This window comes from Solea senegalensis, linkage group LG4 (assembly GCF_019176455.1).
Source record: "Solea senegalensis isolate Sse05_10M linkage group LG4, IFAPA_SoseM_1, whole genome shotgun sequence".
NCBI classification, from domain to species: Eukaryota; Metazoa; Chordata; class Actinopteri; order Pleuronectiformes; family Soleidae; genus Solea; species Solea senegalensis.
Window position 1 is genome coordinate 24,960,460 of NC_058024.1, and position 22,238 is coordinate 24,982,697.

General features: G+C 40.1%; 2 protein-coding genes across 4 annotated transcripts in view; one reads left to right on the forward strand and one right to left on the reverse strand.

The window, feature by feature from the left end:
- On the reverse strand, positions 1-17,818 carry rbpjl (recombination signal binding protein for immunoglobulin kappa J region-like). Of its 2 annotated transcripts, none has more exons than XM_044023992.1 (13): positions 17,370-17,818; positions 16,604-16,724; positions 11,527-11,671; positions 9,462-9,590; positions 8,999-9,069; positions 8,751-8,866; positions 7,217-7,391; positions 6,497-6,634; positions 5,276-5,388; positions 2,831-2,971; positions 2,593-2,748; positions 1,870-1,973; positions 1-518 (listed from the first exon to the last, which is right to left on the reverse strand). In XM_044023992.1, exons 2-13 carry the CDS (start codon positions 16,638-16,640, stop codon positions 221-223), a joined length of 1,623 nt encoding a protein of 540 aa, XP_043879927.1. In that variant the 5' UTR covers positions 16,641-16,724; positions 17,370-17,818; the 3' UTR covers positions 1-220. The 2 variants fall into 2 exon arrangements, with proteins under 2 accessions (XP_043879927.1, XP_043879926.1); XM_044023991.1 differs by having other exon boundaries at positions 7,217-7,394.
- Positions 11,370-22,238, forward strand: part of matn4 (matrilin 4) — a 23,425-nt gene continuing 12,556 nt past the window's right edge. For both annotated transcript variants that reach the window (XM_044023985.1, XM_044023986.1), the window contains exons 1-2: positions 11,370-11,582; positions 21,834-21,971. In XM_044023985.1, coding sequence (XP_043879920.1) covers positions 21,887-21,971 — 85 coding nt within the window. In that variant the 5' untranslated portion in view covers positions 11,370-11,582; positions 21,834-21,886. The remainder of the gene's footprint in view (positions 11,583-21,833; positions 21,972-22,238) is intronic.

Below are 22,238 nucleotides of genomic sequence, written 5' to 3' on the forward strand. Positions count from 1 at the left end.
TACTTTTAAATAAGTTTAATGATTAGAGGGAACTGGATTGTCTCTATTGATTCTCACAGTTTCCACTGAAACGATTCAGAATTTTCTGATTCAACAAACATAATTAATGATAATAGAGTCAAAATCTCTAACTCAAGCTTGTGACTTCAACATTGGGCAGTTCTTCAACTCCAGCTGATAATCAGATTGTGCTCCAAACCTTCACTGGAAGACAGCTTTGTCAACTTTGCATGAAGAGGTGGAAGTTTGCTCGGGTGAACTCCTGATGGATGGTCTCCAAGAGGACGTCGTCCTCCTGGCTTCTGTCCATCCCCCCTTCTCTTCTCCCTCCTCCAGCCCCTCGCACAGACGCAGCCGGCTTGAGTTCAGGGGTGTAGGTGAAACTGAACGACGTGCGATAAATCAGGCCGTCCAGTCGAATGAGAGACAGAGGGACGGTGGTGACGCAGCGCTGAGAGCGCCAGCCGTCACTGAACGCAGAGACATCGGGGACGACGCAGAGCAGAGATTTGGGAGACCTGAGGAGAGAAGTCACACGACGGAGGTCAGACGTGGTGATGCAGAATTTACCTGTAGATCAGATTTACGTAACAGTCAACGATCATAGCTTTGTTTCCATGGCAGGAACCAGGATCCTTTACCTGGAAATTTGTACTTTACGATAAAGTATAGGAACCTTTGGGGAGGAGTTTGCAGAGATAAACAGTCAGTCATTGTCCTGAATATCTTTTAAAATAAACTTCCTGATTTAACGTTTTCATTGCAGCGCTGTGTGCACACTTTACATATAACACATAAACATATGGTATTTAGATGAGATTTTGAATGACATTATGTAGTTGAGAAGACAGACTAAACACAGTCGTGTGGCTGATATGAAATACTAGCGAGGAGCAGACACATTGAACTTCCTGCTACAAGGCGCTTCATTCACCTCTGGCTTAAACGGCAGTGAAGGATCATGTTCCTAATTGGCTGCAGCCTCTTGTGCAAACAACGTCGTGTGGTTGAGCGTTGTAGAAACACGGATTACCTCCCGATGATGGGAGGTGTATTTGCTGGTGGTGAGCCGGTCTCAGCCAGAGACCCTGGCTTACGACGTCTCAGCACTTCTGCTGCGGGATCTGAGGTGGATTCTCACGTCAGAGACGCTTGTTTTGCTTTGAGACGCGTCATGTGAGATTCTGTGAGGAGACGCCTGGATGTCAAGTTTCTGCAGGGCCCTTATGTCATTTAGAAAGTGAGGAAAGCTGTGTTCCCTGTGAGCCAGACTCAGTTACTCCAGGTGATGAGTTTAACATAAGACCCTTTAAGCATCACACCTCTAGTCTGAGTTAATATACATTCTTGTACAAAGTTATCAGGTCTTGTTGTTATGTTTTAGTGGAATTCCTCAACAAATACCAAAGAAACTGCTTTTTAAAACTGGGACAAATGAAATATAATTTGGGTTCAAACGTCTTGGTTACATAATATGTTGATATTTAGGTCAACTTTTATGAGCAGTCTCACTTAAAACTGTAATTTGTACATTGTGCTGTTCAGATTTGACCAGCTGCATCAGAGCAATTATATTATGAAGAGTCATTATATTCAGTAATGAAAGCAAAGAAACTGTTCATAAATTGATCCAATTGATTAAACTCAGAATGATAAAGTGTTTCCTGTTTTCACAGATACATTTTTGTTTGTTTAAAGAAAAAAAAAAAAGGCTAAATTTGAGCCTCAAACGAGAAGAGAACGTGTGCCTCAGAACTACATCTGTTATTCAAGCAAACCAGGAAAAACACCTGCTGACCAATAAAAGTACAGTAATGATAACTGTTGGTACAGTAAAGTAAAACTGCTGCAGATACTTTTATAACTTACTTGAACATAGTTTCAGTTTCATTGTTTCCAAACCAGACTTTGAGATGAGGGCTGAAGTTTTCTCCGTGGATTTCTAGCATCGCGACGTGTCCTCCACCGTTTACCTGCGGTAACAAAAACAGAAACATATGTGTTACCTCCGACCGGGAGGTTCTGTTTTCATCGATGTTTGTCCTGTTAGCAACTTCCTGTCCACAGTTTTTGACGGATCAATCTGAATTTCTTTGCACCTCTTGAAGCGGGAGGTGATCACACCTTTTCCAGTCTGGTATTAATGACATTATTCACACTTATAAGATGCACTTAAGTTAAAATATTTCAATATCACACCTAGATACATTTGCATCTACTCTAGTAATGTGTTGTTAAGATTGATCACCAACCCTTACTAATCTACCTTAGCTAAAGTTGGTAAGGTAAATAGTTTGTTGTTCCCTAGCTTATATTTGCCTTTTTAGCTTGTAAAGCTAGTAATGTCTTTCAACTTTGAACACCAGCTCTTAGCTTCCTTGGCTAACTCAGCTTGTAAAGGAAATAGTTTGTTGCTAGCAATAAATAAACCATGGTCGTGTTCCCTAGTTCATGAGCCAGATGTAGGAAACTCAGGATTTCTGAATAAAATAAAACACTCCCTTTGATAACGTAAACATTCTGAATTCTATATGACTAAAATTACAATTATTAACTTACATCCACCAAATATTACCTGCATTACAAACTCACCTCCAACCCTGAGATCACAGGAAAAGGACTGACTGGTGTCTGGATGCAGGCCAGACCCTCATTAAAGGTGAATTCCACCATTTCTACTCCAATGATGGTCCAACAGGCTCCGTCGTTCAGCACCACTCTGCTGGGGTCTTTGGCGCTGGAGGGAGCCTGGAGGAGAAATAAAGAAAGAGTATGAGATGTAGGGAGGAGATGTATATTTGGACGCTGGACAGAGAGGGACCAGTCTCACCTGGTACTGTACGATGTTGTCATTAGATAGACACAGGTAGGCGTGGCGGTTGTCTTTGAACTGCAGGGCGCATTTATGCAGCTGAGACACGGGCTCGTCCACGTCTAAGATGGCGTGCTGCTTGTTGACTTTACGAATCACCTAACACAGTTAAGAAAGTTTAATATACACATATTTATGGATTTATATGTGATGAAACGAAACCAGATGAGCACAGATAGTCATACGTGACAAATGACAAAATATCCAGATATTATTTATCGCCCATCTTTACAGAAATAGTGATTTGATTTATATCCTGATATTTATTGATATTGTGATATTTTTTTCCCCTATATCGTCCAGTCGTACACTTAAATCGGACTGTTTTTGTTAGGGCTGATGCTGATGCAGCTGAAAGTGCGTCTCTGTTCACGTGTGCAGTCTCTGAACGTCGACCACTGGTCACGCGAGGCGAGATCCTGCGTCTTCAAACAAACCAGAGCAGCCACAGGCCTTGGCTACATAAACATGGTGAGGTGTAAAAGTGCAGGTGCAGAGAAAGAGAGAGAGAGCGCCACCCGGCTGAGACTGTTATTGAAGAGGTGCTGAAAAGAAAGTTTTAAACTGTAACCTTTGGGATTAGCAGATTATGTAACACACACACATCTGTGAGACACATGGAAAATAAAATCTTTCTGATGATGCTAGATGATCAAACCAAGTATATTTTTGTTAAGAATCCACACACTGATGATGCTGACGATGAAATGTGGTACGCGTATGCAAAATCAGGCTAAAGCCTGTACCACACTAGAGGATAATCAGACAGATTTTAGGCCTAATCTGGTCCTTCCAACGTGGAGACTTTGTCTGATTTGAACAGATTATCTTGCCAAATTATCCTGTAGTTTGAGGGATAAACAGATTAACAGATTTTAACTTGTGAAGTATTAAACATGTTTGATATTTTAGGACTGAACAGTGATTGGGGGCGTGAGCAGAAACCCGCAATAACCAATGAGAGCGAGTCGACTGGGAAACAGATGATTGCGTATTTTTGTTCAGAGCCCTAACTTGTACAAGACAAAGTCAGCACAAAACATCAAACACACGACGACAGTCCACCTATAAGTCTGTTTATAATCTGAAATCACGTTAAATCACTCTGTGAGTTTCTGTGAGATCTCAAATCCCTGGAATCTCGTCCCTTGACTGTCTTGACTGGATCAATTTCTCAGGATTAAAACATTGAAAATCGGTGGCACAGTTGGTTTGTGGGTGTGGTCTCCCCACTCTCTTCTTAAAATCAAGTCAGATTTGAAAATCCTCTAGTGTGGAGCGGGATTAAGTTTCATCTGGATTTGATCCAGTTTAATGTAACTTGGTTCAGTCCTGTTGAACAAGTTCAGATCGGGCTGAATGTCGTCATGTTTATGTGAGATGGTAATAAACAGGACAAAGTTCTACACAGATCCAGATAGTTCTTGTGGATCCAGTGGTCTGGTGAAGTCTGTGTTCTCTGAATCAGTCTTGCTTCTTCTAAAGCACTTAATGTTCTGGCTCCACAGCACAGTGGCAGTCTTTTATCCCAGGATAAGCCCGTTCATATCTTAAGATCGTCTGACAGAGGCCTTTAACTTTCCCCTGATTGTTGGCTGAAAACAAAAAACGGAGCGACAGAGCTTTTGAAGTCGGAATCCTCAGACGCTGGAACTGCCAGAGTAAATAACGACAGAGTGACTTCCTATAGAACTTAAGCTTTAGTGGATTTTACCTGAATCCAGCTTTTATTATGTGTTATATTTGGTCTAACGCTTGTTTTTATTGTTGAATATTATTAGTGTGCACTTTATAACTGAAGATTATTAGATTACTATTATGTTTCAGTGTGTGTATGTGTGTGTGTTCATTTATTTGTTACCTCTTAAGGACTTTTTCTGTCATTAACAACAGAGTAAGATGCAGCGAGAGATAAGGTGACTTTAATTATTATCATTTCATTTATAATATACTTTTTGTTTCTGGTCAAACAATCCTCAGCTCCACTCTGATCACATACCCTGGTATATACTGTATATATATAGATAATCAACCATTGTATATAAAGATAATCAGTGACAGTATATATAGACGATCAATAATTGTATATATAGACAATCAATGACAGCATATAGATGATCAATCACAGTGATCAATGACATACATATGTATATGTATATATATATATATATATATATATATATGTATATATCTATAGACAGACACAAACTGCAACAGCCATATATATATGTGTATACAGATGAACAATGATTATAGAACAGTATTTGTTATTCTCCTTCAGTACCATCAGAGGAAGCGTATGTACCACTGATGGTACACATGCCACAGTTTGAGAACCATGGGTGTTAAGGTTAGTGTGTGTGTGTGTGTGTGTGTGTGTGTGTGTGTGTGTGAGTGAGTTACCATCGGTGGCAGAGCTACTCCAGACTCGGTGCACACTAACTGGACCACACATCCATAACAGACGAAGCCTTCGCTCAGCACAAAGTCTCCTTGGTCAGCGCTGTGGTCCTCCACTACACACACACACACACACACACACACACGCACACACACCTAATATTCATACCTGTATAAATGGCACACCTTCACAGCAACCCACACATTAATTTAGATCTGTACAGACAGATAGTGTGTGTGTGTGTGTGTGTGTCGCGTGTGTGTGTGTGTGTGTGTGTGTGTGTGTGTGTGTGAGACAGATAGCATAGAGGACAGAGTGCTGACAGATGAAGGACTGAGGTTCTGGTCTTCAGGTCGTGGTGGTGGGAGGTCCACTGGTGAATAAATAAGCTCACAGACGAGTGTGAGGGAAACTCTGCTGAGTCACCCCGGCCACACACACACACACACACACACACACACACACACACACACACACACACGCACACACACACTGACAGTATTAATGCAGGGTGGTCGTCCGCTGATATCAGGTGTGTTTCCTTTCAGCCTGATTTTATACTCGTTTTTAAATGTTTACACATTCAAGGAAAAAACAAGGGAAACAAAGAAGATCTGAAAAAGTCTTGAAATTTAGCATTAAAAGGTTTTTACTTGAAGGAGAATGAAAAATAGAAATTGAATATTGATAAACGTTTGATGCAAATAAATGCGATGGAAAAAGATTCAACAAAAAATAATCATTGAAACATTAAAAGAGTTCAAGAGCTAAAGTTTGTGTTCCTTTAACGCCAAAGAGTTAAATAAAGTAAAAGTTATATAATATTATTATTATGTAACAATGGAAAAGTTTAAAGTTAAACAAAATCACTTTGTCACCACAATCATCAGAGTAAAATATTATGACATTTTAACATTACAATGGAAACCAGATTTTCTACTCGCTTCTTTGTCTTCTGACCAAAGGCTGACGAGTTCAGGAGGAGACACAATGCTGAAGTGTAGATCAGTTAATGCGTTAATGTCCGTATTTAACAGAGGAGTCTGGTGTATTTAGTGACAGCACTGCTGACAGTCGACAGTCGTGATGTTTTTTGATTTAAAGTCAAACAGTGAAACCCTGACGTGACCGACCTGAGACTGAACTTTACAGAGAACAAAGTCAGAAAGAAGTCAGGAAACAGTGACACACACACACACACACACACACACACACACACTTACCCATGGTGATAGTGAAGGCCGTCCACTGTCTGGCACTCGCTACAAAAGCTCCTCTGTCCACTGAGAGGTAACGAGTGCTGACCGTCTGTGAGCGCAGGCGGTTGAACAAAGCCACTCTGGAGCACGAGGAGATACACACTGACAACACACACACACACACACACACACACACACACACGCACGTTCAAAGCATCAACATCACAATGATCAGTCTTTAACAGGAACCTGAGTGAGTGAGTGAACGTCACCTCATCTGAAACCTCAGCTGTCAGGATGACGTCTCCTTTTAGTGTGTGTGTGTGTGTGTGTGTGTGTGTAGGTTTAGACCATGTGACCTGCAGTGACCTCACAGTCGAGGGTCGTAACACCTGTCAATCACTGTCACTACACCTGGGACCTGTCTCTGTGTGTGTGTCTTCTTGTATTTGTGGCCTCTTTAGGACCATTTCTGGCATAAACACTGACCTTGTTGGGAGCTGTAGTTCTCATGGAGACCAAAACCTGGTCCTAATGAGGGAGAACCTCATTTCTGAGGAACCGATTGGGTTTAGGACCAAGATTTGATTTGTTGTTGTGGTTAGTGACAAGGCTTTGTTTAGTCTGTCAAATAAGTTTCCATTGTGTCATAATTAACACTTTAAACCACCTTTGATCATAGAATTCTAATAATCTTTTTTCAGTTTTTGAGGATGTTCCTGAGATGTCCTCAGACAGACTCACGGTCAGCGTTCTTCATGGACTGTCTCTTCTGCGAGGGTTTGGAGATGACTTTGATCAGTCGGCTGTGGAACGATCCCACCTCCACTCTGTTTCCCAGGAAGAGTCTCAGCAGCAGCCGGAAATGTTTCCTCTTGTCTTGATCAGAGATGAAGAGCGACTTGGCCGACGCAAACATCTGCTGCAGAGACACAGAGGACAACTGTCTCACTGTGAGTGAGTGAGTGTGTGTGTGTGTCAGAGTGAGACAGGGTGAAGGATGTGTCTGGAAAATGTTAACTAGACTGAAAATTCACTGCAACACTGAAGCAGGTTTGTTATGATTGATCCATGTTCAGGGGCACGAAAGCTCAGAGACAATGACTCTATATAAAGATGATCAATAACTGTATATACAAAAGATCATTGACAAAGACAAATAATTACAGTATATATAGACGATCAACACCTATACATTACAGATGTCCAAATAAGACAATTAACAATGAATAAAGCCGACAATTAATGGCTGTATATAAAGATGACCAAAATCTGTAGTTAAAAACTGTTAAAAAATGTATGTATATATATATATATATATATATATATATATATATATATATATAAAGACAGTAGCAGTATATATATATAGACGATAAGTGACTGTATATTAGGATGAACAATGATTGTACACAAAGATATATAACTGTATATAAAGACGATCAATAAATGCATATAGAAACAATCAAAGATTCTAAATAAAGACAGTCAGTGACTGTATATAAACTATCGTCTCCAGCAGCATTATTTACACATCCAGTGATGTGCTAGAGGCGGGGCTTAACACATAGACAACATAAAAGTGACGTCAAGCAGCTTTTGTATACGTCCACTGATGAGCAGCTGTCTTAAGATTCGGCTGCTGCTTCCATTTTAAGCGACTTTAGACGTGAGACGCCATGATCTATGTCTGCTGGTCACGCCTCTTAGAAGTGGGAGGAGCTACACCCTTTTCCAGACACATACTCAATCTGCAAACTTCCTCGTTGACTGTAGAAAAGTAAGAGTTAAATCTGAGAGTGAGCTTTGAGTCCAGTCACCAGCTGTGGACGACAGACTGATGGACACTGAAGCCACAGTCACATGTTTGTCCAGACGAGACGACTGTTGACTCGACAAACAGTCGTCTCGTCTGAGAGAGAAAAATAAACGACTGCTTAACTCACTGACAGAAAACAGAAGCAGCAGACGGCCGCCATCTTTGTGCTAACTGTGTGACGTGTCAGCTCAGAGGGGGCGGAGCTAAAATAAAGTCAGTTTAAATGTGGATTATTTCATCTGGAACAACATTTTTGAATAGAAAAATCTGTAACAAAACACATGTTTTAACCCTAAAATGTAGTAATATATGTTATGGGAACTTGATTTGTGTCCCCATAAGGAAGACAAGTCCCCATAATGTGGCTGTGTAGGTCCCCACAACATAAGGAATACCAGGTACACACACACACACACACACACACACACACACACACACACACACGTGTCTGCCTCTCACCCGTGAATTTGGCTGCTCGTCAAAGACCAGTTTGAAAGTGTCGGCCTGAGACTGAGTGGAAGTGTCCAGACACATGTAACCACTCAGCCGATACACAGAGTCTCCATAACCAGCAGCTGAGACGAGGAGACGAAGACAGAGGGACGAAGAAGGGAAGAGTGGGAGGACATAACAGAGTGAGGAGGGAATGGTTCCTGTGCATTTGATAGTTTCCTCTAGAATGGACCGGAAATGTTTGTTTTCCTCACCTTTCAGATGGTCCTGCATGACCCTCCATCCATGTCCACTGACGTAGACACAGGGAGGAGGACAGAAGAACCTGCGGGACATCATGGAGCAGAATTCAGATTTTAATCAATTAGACCAACTTTTCTGACTGAAAACCTCCATTTGTGTCACTTTGTAATCCACTCACTCTCCCACACCAAAGTCCAGAGAGAAAATCAATGATTTTACATCACACACACACACACACAGGAGTTGTTGATCCACTGCTGCCTCCATCACCAAGTTCAAAAGTCTTATTTAAATTCTGTGTTTGAAATCCTTTGTTCAGATTCAGTGACACAAACTAACCACACGAGGCAGCAGAGCAGCAGCTCCTGCGTCCCGCGAGCTAAAAACGAGGATTTTGGTGTGGGAGAGTGAGCGTTTACGTACTTTAGTTATTTACTGTAGTTTGTTGTGATGACACAAGTATCATCACCAGACCTTTTCTCGTTGCCGTAGGATTTCTGAGCCACTTTGGCGTGGAGGATGACGACGCTCTGGTCTGCGTGAGCTTCTCTTCCTGGTTCCATTGTTGTTTCCATGACGTCCTGAAACCCTGGATCTGACCTCCTGATTGGACAACAACACTGTGAGTCACAATGGTTTCAAAAACTTTTTTAAATCTAAGAATTGGAATTAGTTTTTTATTTGCATACACACCAATCTGACCTCTGGATTTAACCATCTTTTTACACACAGTGGGAGCGATGGCAGGGGGGTAACTTGCTCAGGGGCACTCCAGCCCTTGACCCATCCCGGGAATTGAACTGGCAACCCTTTTTCCCAATTCCCTTCCGCTCAGCTGTGTGCTGTCATAATACCAATGTTTATAGGCTTAATCCCAAAATTAAATGTTCATGTTTATGGGTTTAATCCCTTCATTAAAATGTTTTTTCTGGGTTTAATCCAAAAGTTAAATATTCATATTTCTGTGTCTAATCCCAAAATTCCAATCTCAAAGTGAAATACTACTCCTGGTTTTATAAACGAATGTTAAATATTTCACGGTTAAATTCCTGGGTTTAATCTCAAATTTTAATATTTATGTTGCTGGGTTTAATCCCAATTTTTAATTCCTGAGTTTAATCTCAAAATGTGATATTCATGTTGCTGGGATTAATTGTTTTGATCTAAAAATTAGATATTCATGTTCCTGGGTTTAATCCCAAAGTTAAATATTAATCTCCTGTCTATACTCTTTGATGACTCATCCTTTCTCAGGGGGCGTGTACTCATTCTGCATCCAATCAGAGAGCTTTCTGGACATTTTAACTCCTCCTTGCCCTGAATATAAATCCTCTCAGTTAGTGAGTCTGATTCTTATTAAATTTAAATTCACAGATGTTGGTAAAGGTGGTGGATGTCGCTCACACAGAGCAGGCGGTCGTCATGACAACCACTGATACAGGCAGCCATAGAACACCTGAAGTCGTGATCTGTGATGTAACATTTGTCTTTAGACTCTTCTGTCCAGAAAATAACAATAATCCTCTGACTCACAGCTGGTTCAAGTTTCCACCTGTTGTTTATATACGACTAAATAGTGCATGTATTCAGAGGAGGAGGAGGAGGGGGCGGAGTCTACGTGCTGAACTGGATCCTGACTGTTTGTTCATAAATGACCTGGTTCTCCACTTTCCACACTTGACTGACTGTGTGTGTGTGTGTGTGTGTGTGTGTGTGTCCAGTCACCAGGATGCCACTGGAAATCTAAATTAGACCTTCCCCTCCTCAGAGGTCAAAGGTCAGTGTGTCAGGAGCTCTGGCCCCCTGGTATTTCACACCAGAAACATAGAGGTGAACTGAAGATGGCAGCGAGACCGTGTGTGCATGTGTGTGTGTGTATGGGGAGAGGAAGTAGTTTTATATAACTAAAAAATAAAGTTCATTTTCTACATCTTTGTCTTATTTGAATAAATTGACCACAAGACACACACACACACACACACACACACACACACACTCCTTTAAATGAGAAGTCCCGACACTATATGACATCATTCGTAATTCAGGAGGCTACAAACAACAACAAGTGGCTGCGGAGCCCTTACTTTGCTTATTATCGGCCCTGCTCCCCCTCACCAAAATGTGAAAACTCATTGTACGGTGGCCTGTAAGTGCAATAAACCATTATTACATTATTTTGTACATTTGTTTTCAAAAATTTATAAATCTTATATTCATTTGTGTTGCAATTTGCAAAAGTTTTCCACATTCTGTGATCATGGTTTTATTGCACTTCGTGCCATTGCGCGTGGATGTCAGAGGGAGGGTGAGGGTGAAGGGGTGAGGGAGAGGGAGAGGGAGGGGACTCTGCTTCCACAAATAGTTTTTTTTTTCTCCCTCCAGACGTTTTAATCCCGGCTCATCATCGCTGCACCAGCTCAGTCCAGCAGAGTTAATCCAGAGGAGAAACCCGGGATAAAATAACCCGCAGTGAGTTCTGACCCGGGACAGTCCACTCGTGTGTTCCAGGACTTTGTTTGTTTTGTTCGGAGCGTCTCACCTGTCGAAGCCGCTCCTCGGTGCGTCGTGTCCGGACAGCAGCAGCAGAGAGCCCAGGTGAGTGAGCGGACTGACCGAGTCTGGAGCCTCTGAGGCGGGGTACAGGAGTGCGGAGTCCGCCTGAGAACAACCAGGCTGCGGCATCTCTGCGGGAGACAGAGTCCAAGACCAGAACCAGAACCAGATCAGACCAGGGGAGACAGAGTTAAGGGGACTTGATGATGAATTTTGTTTCAACACAAAAAAAATAATTTTGATAATTGTCTGTTATAAACATCAAACGATCAATTAGTTTAATTGAAAACAGAATTTCTTTATATTTCTTTATATTAATGGTTTCAATATATATTTCTTTATATATTGAAACCATGAAGGAATTTAATTTAAGAAAAATCAAGATTATATCAAATGTTCCTGTCAGTGATTTAGTCCTAAAATCCTGGAAAAATAAGTTTAAATTCAAATTTTTTTTGGGTTAGATTAAGGGTTTGACATTTGGTTGTGATGGTTATGCATTATGTCTGTTAGTGTGTGTGTTCTTGTATTTGTTACTCATTTAGGACATTTTTCTGTCACGAACAAGTGTGTGTGTGTGTGTGTGTGTGTGTGTGAGAGAGAGAGAGCGAGAGAGAGAGAGGGTTCACACTGGTTGCCTGGAGGTGACACTCAGCTCTGCTCAGTTCAGTTCAGTCCAGTCAAAAGCTGGTAAATAAGACAAAATAAAGGTGTATCTTTGTGTGCGTCCTCACTACAACACGACCACACTAGTTTTCAAAAATAAAAGTTAGCTGAAAAATTCTATTTGTCCACACCAACTGTAAACCATGTGCGTTTTCAAAGTAAAAGCCTCTTGTCCACACTAGTTTAGCCTGTTCAAATGAATGGGAGTCAATGCAGAGTCCTACCAAGCAAATCTGTGTGTGTGTGTGTGTGTGTGTGTGTGTGTGTGTGTGTGTGTGTGTGTGTGTGTGTGTGAGAGAGAGAGGGTTCACACTGGTTGCCTGGAGGTGATGCTCTGTTCAGTCTGTGAAAAGCTGACATTCAAGAGGAAAGAACTGCAGACTGTGCAGACAGACAAACAGACAGACAGACAGAGATACACAGACAGACAGACAGGTAACAGTCTGTTCACTGACCTGACAGACAGACAGTCAGTCAGTCAGTCAGACAGACAGACAGACAGACAGACAGACAGACAGAGATAAACAGACAGACAGACAGGTAACAGTCTGTTCACTGACCTGACAGACAGACAGTCAGTCAGTCAGTCAGACAGACAGACAGACAGAGAGACAGGTGGTTGTACAGCAGCTATAACACAGTGAGATATCAGATCACTGTGTGGCAATAATAATTGTTAAATAATAACGAGTATAACCATTAAATGTGCTTTTATAAAAAGAGGTGAATCTCTGGAACAATCTAGACCAGGGGTCACCAACCTTTTTGAGAGCGAGAGCTACCTTAAGGGTAGATAATAATATGGAGGGCTACCATATTCATTTTTATTATTTTGTGCAATTTACCATTTAAATGATGAATATTATGCATTCAATTGCATACACATTAATTCCAGTGCTTACTCCTAATGATTATCACAGTTTGTATAAACAATATCAAGGACATTTTACTCAGTGATCATATGGATACATGCAAGTGAGGTGAAGTGAAATGTGCCCACGGGCAACTCGTTGGCTGCTCGCGGGCTACCAGGTGCCCGAGGGCACCACGTTGGTGACCACTGATCTAGAACATTTACAGTTGTAAAAGATTGTTTTTAAATGGATAAATGTAAGTTACTGATAGTGATGGGAAGTTCTGACTCTGACTCAGATCTTTTACTCTCGGACAGTGAGTTGAACTCATCTTTTTTTGAGTCGTTCATTTTTACAGCGGGTGGTGCTGTCGCCCTCTTGTGGTCGTTCTCAAACACGTAACACTGAAGGCAACATGGTTTGCTTCAGCTGACAAAGTATAATAAACAAAATGCCACAAGCAATTCAAACCACATGAAACCCTAGGAAAGCAAATACACACTTCAATAAAGTGACTTGTGTCCTTTATCCTCTCTGACATTGTTGTTTAACAGCACAACTGTGACTAGGTAGCTGTCACATGACCTGAGAACGGACGCTTGGTTGAGTGAATCCTGAACTAATCATTTCTGTTTCCTGTCCTGCTGAGCTTATGCAGCTGCCTGCCATCATGTGGCGAAGGAAGGTACTGCATGAAAATGAACGAATCACTCACTGAGACGACTCATTACAGTCATACTGAGTCATACAAAACATTAGTTCATATTGAACGAATTGTTCACGAACGACACATCACTAGTTACTGAAGGATTGATATTTATTTAAAAATGGAATTAGGAAACTGTAAATGCTGTCAAATATATAATAATAGTAATTATTGATGTGTAGGTTTACAATTTTAACTTATTATTAATATTAATACTAGTTGGAGTGATTAGGATGTGTGGAGCCATCAGAAGGTGGCGCTACAGGCTGTGTTGTCACTGTCGCTAACTCATTTGTTTTATAAACCGTATTTGCTCTCTGCATGTGCTGATGATGTCACTTCTTTTCAAAACTACTTGTGGCAGTTTTTTGAAGAAAATAACGTTTTAGGTAAAAATACACACTAACATGTTTTAGGTTTACAACATTATTTGAAAACTACACTAATCTGTGTCCACACTAAAACAAGACTGCACAGTTTTCAAAATTAAAATCATATATTTTCCGTTTGTCCACGCTAAAACACAACACAGTAGTTTTGAAAATAAATAGTCTCCAGTTTGCGTTCATCCACACTAAAGTCCTGGAATTTTCAAAATTCCAGGATAAGCACAATCTAATCTTGTGCTTATCCACACTAATTCACAACAAAGATCTAACTTTCTGTGTCTACTCTAAAACATGACCACCCAAATCTTCAAAACTAAAAGTCTCAGTTCCTGTTTGTCCACACTAAATTAAAAGCATGCAGTTTTCAAAAATAAAGTTCTGATTGGATTTTGCTGCCACTGCTCAGCTTTTTTTTTTTTAAATATCTACAAAAAGTTTTGATTTACCTAGAATTAAATTAAATAGTAAATTAACTCTAATTAAGAAAGTGAGTAACTACAGTTTAGCCCTAAACATCTTCTGGGCAGTTGACTGCCTTTGGAAAAGGGTAAGTTACTATAACTAAATAACTATTCAACTAATATAATTAAGCTATTGCAACTGACAAATAGCCTTAAACTTAGTTACAAAACTGAAATTTAAAATCATTTCTATTTATGTATTTTTGTGACCTGTATCTGCAGGTCCTGTACAGACCACTAGGGGGCCACAGTACACACTTCACTGTGTTATTCAATTAGTTTGATCTGAAGTGAGTGGGTGAATGTTTGTGGAGCTGACACCAGGTCAGGGACAGTGAGTCGTGTGGACAGAAAATGAATCAGTCACACAGTCAAACAGGAAGTCAAGAGTGAGAGAGACGGGCGGTCGAGTGAGCCAGGGGGCGGGCGATCGGGTCAACAGTCGGTAAAACAGTCGTCTCTCAGTCAACATCTGGATTTAATCCACAGCAACTAACAAGACGTGCTGTGTCTTCATCTCAGTCTGGTCTCCAGCTGTCAGTCAAAACCAGAACCAGTACCAGAACCAGGGCCAGGATCAGGACTGAGTCTGAGCCCGCCTCACCTCTCCCTCCCTCCGTCCTGTACGAACTCTGCTGCCACAGTTTATGTGAACATATGGTCTCCATCAAACTCTGAAGCACAGTGTGGCTCTGTTTTCATCTCAGTGTGAATCCAGACTGACAGTCACTGAGGAACCGCACAGACCTGCAACCTCCTCCTCCTCTTCACTGCTTTTAAAGAATATTTTACTCAAACAAAAGATATGTCACAATCTCTCAGATGAACAAAAACATAAAATAAGATGCTTTTTTTTTGAGTAAAAACAAAATGGAGATAATTGACAACAAGAATATCAGTAAAATATATAAAATAATATAAACAAGATTGATGATTGTGATAATTTTTCAAACTTTTTCTGTCAGACGGTGGAAAACACAAAATAATCACTACCAGGAAGGAAAGACAGAGGGCAGCACCGAGCTGTTTCTTCACGGACAAAAGTGGCTAAATTTCACACACTGAACCTTTAACAGAGACTCTTTGACAAAGTGAGCAGCAGAAACACGAACGCGTCGACGAGAGTCAAATATCTGTCACATGTCACCAGCTCTCAATCTCAGGGTCGCGACCCCGGCAGGAGGTCGTGGGATGGTTATCAGGGGTCACGAGTCACATGACCGTTAGAATGTGAATGTGAAATAAGCAAACAGATGAAGATCTACAGATTCTTCAGCGTGACTCAAGTTTGGAGAAAAAAGACTTACCGAATAAATTCTACACCTGCTGAAGTCTATTTTTATCTCCACAATATTCAGTTCACTGCTTTATCTCACTGTTACACTCTGTAAACTGAAGTTTTCAAGTCACTCACTCTCCCACACCAAAGCCCATAGAGAAAATCATTGATTTTAGCTCCCCGGGACACAAGAGCTGCTGATCTACTGCTGCCTCGTGTGGTGAGTTTGTGTCACTGAGCTTAACCGGAAAAAGAGGCTTTCAAACATTTGAGTGAAAAAAATAACACAATTAACTTTCTGATGGAGGCAGCAGTGGATCAACAGCTCCTGTGTGTTGTGATGTAAAATCGATGATTTTCTCTATGGGCTTTGGTGTGGGAGAGTGAGTGACTTGAAAACTAAGCGACACAAACTTCAGTTTCCTGTTGGAAATATTAGCGATAGATGTCAAAGACTTTAACAGGTGTAGAGTTTGTTAAGTGAGTCTTTTGTCACTTTTCTTCCTTGTGTCCCTGCAGTGCTGTCAGCCATGTTTTTTTTCTCAGATTGACTGTGTTTGTACCTCATTCCACCAGACTAGAAATAATCCAATCCAAATAATACGTTGACTTGAAAAACCCCAAAAAGCCGTTTTTGCTCTCAAATTCAACAGCCGAGGACTAAACGTGTATCGCAGCATAAACACTGTGACAGAATCCTCTGCTCACCTTTGTTTCCATTTTCCACAACGTCCGGTTCCTCCATGACGGGAATGGGCGGAGCCTCTGCACCTGTCACTTCAGGAGGGAAGCGCGTTCCTCGTGTCCATGTCCAAATGTCAGTGTTGACCTGTCAGTGACATGGACACACGGAAGACGTCATTTACAAATGTGAGGATGTCGCGATTGTCTTCAAGTGTCCGGCACCGTCTGTGAGCTCACGCTGCTTCCTGCAGAAGTTTGATGGTCTGCTGAGATTAAGACGTTCCCGAACCTGTTCATACGTCATCATCTGAGTAAACTCATCGTACATCGTACAAAACTAAGCATCGCAGGTTTGGACGTGTTAGACTCAAAGTCAGAGCATAAGAACGTCTGTGTCTCCAACGTTTAACAGGCTATTTATTCAATGAACCCAACGTTCAGTGGTATTTCAGTTCAGTGACAGAGTCTGTGATCCAGTCATGCAGGAAACGATTCTGTGAACAAATCTTTTTAATCAACTGATTCTAAAGATTCAGTTACACTGAAAACTGTTGTTTTACAAGTCACTAGTTTGTGTGTTTGTCTAGAGTCGAGTCGTTCTAGAACTGTGTAATGGAAAAGTAGGTTAACATATTGTGGATTATGGAAACCTCAGTTCCTGTGTGACTGTTTCTATAATAACTCAAACACGAACACTGACCCTAAACATTCTACAACTTGATTAAGCTGCGACTTTAAAACCCTGAAAATGGTGTCGTTGTCTGAACTTCAGACTTCAGCTCAGTCTCACCTGAAAATCACGATCCTCCCGGCGTCGTTCTTCTCATTCTGCTTCACTCATGATCAGGCTCAGTTCACACGTTCATGCGCTGCAGTGATGAACGTTAGGTCTCACGCACACGTTCACCATCGTCACATAAATCCACTGGAAAAGACAAGTTTAACCACAGAGAAGTTAGTCTCCTCTGCAGTGTACAGTCAGAGACACTTATTTAAGTGTGTGTGTGTGTGTGTGTGTTGTCCCGGATCTCTTATCTGACCACAGGTCTTGGTGTGTGTGTGTGTGTGTGTATAAGGAGATAATCACCTGTTGCCGTGCGGCAGGTTTCTCACACACTCCAGCTCACACTTCTGTCCTGGTCACACTTTGTTTTTATCTCACTGTAAAGAACTAAAACCTAAAAACCTCCTCAAACTAACATCAAACCCTCTGATTTCAGACGTGGAGCTGCAGGTTTTTTTTTTGTTTTTGCGTCTTTGTGTGTATGTTACAGGCTGATGTGTCCGACCTCTGACCTCTGACCTCTAGCAGCTCCGTCAGAGACTGGAGCTGCTAAAAACATCAGGATGTGATGAAAACAAACAGCAGGACTCGTCGACGTCGTCTGTGTTTTCTATCAGTCGCGACTAAAACAACAGAAACACAGACTTGATTTTCACACACTTCACATCAACATACGTAGTTTTATTTTTTCAAAATCATCACACACTGCTGTTTTCTGTGAACGCTCTGGAAGCAGAAAATCATCAGAATATTGTTTTTTAAATCTCTGATGTGAAAAATCCCAAAAGTATGTGAACCCTGCGGTGACCTTTGACCTCTCACCTAAAGCAGCTGACACACACACTGAGAGAGAAACACTGAAGTCACTGGAGAACATGTGAGCGAGTGTGCAGAGGAAATCTGGAGAATGCATTAACATGTCCTGCTCCCTAGGGGGCAGCACTAACAGGAAGCCCATATGTACGGCAGTTTAAGTTGATGGATGGGATGAGGGAGTGAGGGGAGTGAGAACTTCCTCTCAGGGAGAAATATTACACTTTTTAAATCATTAAATAATCAAGATTTACCACTTTACATCTACAGAATGATAAATTAACAAAATATAATGTAGAAGTTGAAGGTTAGTTTCCTTTTAGCCTGTTTTTAAAAAAACTCTAAGACTTTACTGTAACTGTGTAACTGTACATAAACTTATCTGATTTATTTAGTTTGAACTAAATAAATGAACTGAGACAGTTATGTTCCACTTCTGTTTATTTAATAAACTTATAAAACTTACTGTACTACGTATATATGCATATATGTGCACATATATCGTGACAATATATCGGATGTAAATATCGCGATAATATCGTATTGTAACGTAAATATCGTGATAATATCGTATTGTAACGTAAATATCGCGATAATATCATATTGTAACGTAAATATCGTGATAATATCGTATCGTAAAGTAGATATTGTGATAATATCGTATTCTGATGTAAATATCCTGATAAAAATCCTATCATGGCGTCTCTTGCTACTCAGTAGCGGTTTCGTGATTTATTGCGATACGGGTCAAAATCACTGGATCCGATTCTGGAAAGAGAAAAATGTTAAATCCAAATATATTCTCACATATTCTCACATTCTTCACTGTAGACACAGATTGTAAGCAACAGCATTTTAGCTGAGTCATGTTTTATGGGGAGCAGAGTCATTGTTCCATCCGTAATATTTTTAAAACTCTTTTTAAAACATTCAGTTCTATTTTCCTACATTGTTGCTTATTCTAGTTCTATAGAACTAAGAATTATTTTCATTACTGATGAAACTGAATAATAATAATCAGTAATTAAAATAGTTGACACTTTGATTTTCTCATGTTCTCCAACAGTAAAACAAACATATTTGTTTTGTTGGTTCAGAAATGTCTGGAAACTTTTAAAAGCTTATTTTTCTTTGATCTTATTTAAGTCTGAAACTGAAGCAGAGGGAAACTGTTTGTTGGTGTTTTGTTTTTTTTAGCTTTAACTTTTACAGTTTACAGTTTCATTTGTTGGTAAATGTCTCGTCTGTACCAACGTCGTCCACAGCTGCTGCTCTTTGTCTCACGTGTCTGTGAACGCGTCTGTGGCTCGTCAGCGTCTCCTGGTTTTACTTATTATCTACTTATTTTCATCCAGGTTAGAGTGAAATAACCAGGTCAGTGGGTTAATTACATACTATCATTCTAATCATTTCATGCAGCGTTTACACACGACAACGTAATTGTATAAATACCACGTGAACTTCTTTTTTTATATTAAAGGTTTAATGGAACGTAACAGTTTCTATTTTTAAAAAGCAAACGGAGAAAGAAACTCAGTGAGCAGACGTCAATGAAGCGTTTAACGAGAAAATATCACGTCTGAGCTCAATGATCCTCTGTGTGGATAAATATAGAACATGTGTGTGTGTGTGTGTGTCGTAGTAGATTGTTGTTCAGGAAAGGGGGCGTCGGTTACTGGGAGAGTTACACTGAGGAGGCTTTGTCCCACACCCACACACACACACACACACACACACACACACACGTCAGTTTAATGTCATAAAACCTGAGACCAGCCTGAAATGAACTGATATGAAAAGTCTCTTCTGTGTGTCGCTGTGTTTTCATTTCATACGTTACTATATGTCTCCTGTACTGTGTATACTATGTGTATGTATTTAAATACTACACATATATATATTATAATGTGACACAAGCTCTTACAAGTTGTCTGCCCGTCTCAAGCTGAGTCAGCTCATTCAGTCCTTGAATTTGAGGGGATTGGTCCTGGGAAGTCCTTGAATATGATGTCCACTGACAGTGTGAATGGTTGTTAATTGTAGTGTGAAAGAGGTCAGTGTTTCCATGATTGTGTGGACGGGTAATTCCCCACATTGTCATTATCTGCTGTGTAAAGAGTAAGAGCATGAATAAACGTTCACAAACACGCCAGAGCGATGACAGAGGACGTGGGCGACGAGCCCAGAGACAGACAGAGAGACAGACAGAGAGACAACGAGACAAGCAGAGACAAACACACACAGAAAAGACTCTTTGTGCTCGGGCCTCATGTGATGACTCATCACTCTGACTGTGAGCCAGAGATGAAGAAGAAGACGACGCCGACTGCGACGACTCTGGCTGCTGGTCAGACAGCAATAAAGAGGGGCGTGTCTTAAAGTGTCTGTTTGAATTAACGTGGTGATAAAGCTCAGTCACAGAGCTGATGGTTACCAGCGATGACACACTCCACAGACTTCTATTTACACCAACGCTGCACCTGATCCAGGTGTTTTGGAGTCTGGAGGTTTTACAACAGGGGCAAGACTGGAATGTAACACACACACACACACACACACACACACAGCATCACACACACACACACACACACACACACACACACACACACACACACACACACACACACACACACACACACACACACACACATGCAAGCATCACAACACACACACACACACACACACACACAAGCATCACAACACACACACACAGCATCACACACACACACACGAGCATCACAACACAAACACACACACACACACATACACACTGGAAGATTTTCAAATCTGACTTGATTTTAAAAAAGGTCAGAGGTCACAGACACAGTGGACTTTGTCACCACATGTAACTTCAACATGTGTGTGTGTGTGTGTGTGCTTTATAAATAAATGTAACTGGATAAACTGAACAACTTCAATCAAACTCTCAAAAAGGGAAACAGAAGCTTCTGAGGCAGCTTTGTTTTCAGGAAATATTCTCATTAAATCATTCAAATAATTCTCATTAAATCATTAAAATAATTCTCATTAAATCATTAAAAATAATTCTCATTAAATCATTAAAAATAATTCTCATTAAATCATTAAAATAATTCTCATTAAATCATTAAAAATAATTCTCATTAAATCATTAAAATAATTTCTCATTAAATTTTCATTAAAATAATTCTCATTAAATCATTAAAAATAATTCTCATTAAATCATTCAAATAATTCTCATTAAATCATTAAAAATAATTCTCATTAAATCATTAAAAATAATTCTCATTAAAACACAAAAAATAGAATTTTTTGGGGGCTTTTTATGGGGGAAAATGTATTTTTAATAATTACTTACTGTTATAGTAAGTAAGTATAGTAAGTAATTAGTTCTAGTACATGTACATATACTTATACTTTAAATTGTCTTACCATATCTTTATTAGCTCTTCTTATATTTCATAAATACACTTATATTTGTATTATTATTGCACAGTCAGTTTCTTTTCACTGCTGCACACGTGACAAACAAATGTTTAAATCTTGTCGTTTATATAAACCCAAATAAATATTATGTGTTATTTTACCGTGATAAAAAAACTGTCAAATAAAATAATATCTGATCATATTTTTCTTCTGCCAAACCTTTGTCTCTCCAAACTCCTCCCCCTTCAACAGTTGAGTCCAGTTCCAGTGAAGTCTGCTCCATCATCATCATCCTCATTATCATCATGATGAAGATGAAACATCTCGCAGCTCTGTGTGGATTTATTCTCCTGGACCTGGTCGTCTTCACCGCCGCCAGACCACAGACAGGTCAGTCTGTGCAGGATAAACAAACAATAAACAAACAATAAACAATAAATAAACAACAGAAAAACCTTATTTTTATAGAAACTTAATGAAAAACACGCAGACGACATTTGTTTAAAATGCACAAAAACAGGGAAAAACATAAAATTTGGGGGGGAATTTTTTTTGGCCTAAAATGAAAAATAAGTCACATTTTAAGTTTAAATGTACAACTTTATCTTGAAAAGATATAACAGCGTACTTTAATCTTTAATTACCAGTAACAAGATA

Coding starts and splice junctions, on each gene's coding strand:
- rbpjl (XM_044023991.1), bottom strand. CDS start 16,640: ATGGAGGAACCGGACGTTGTGGAAAATGGAAACAAAG. Junction 8,867..8,998: donor CATGCAGGACCATCTGAAAG/GTGAGGAAAACA, acceptor TCCTCGTCTCAG/CTGCTGGTTATGGAGACTCT. Junction 2,749..2,830: donor ACAACATCGTACAGTACCAG/GTGAGACTGGTC, acceptor TTTCTCCTCCAG/GCTCCCTCCAGCGCCAAAGA.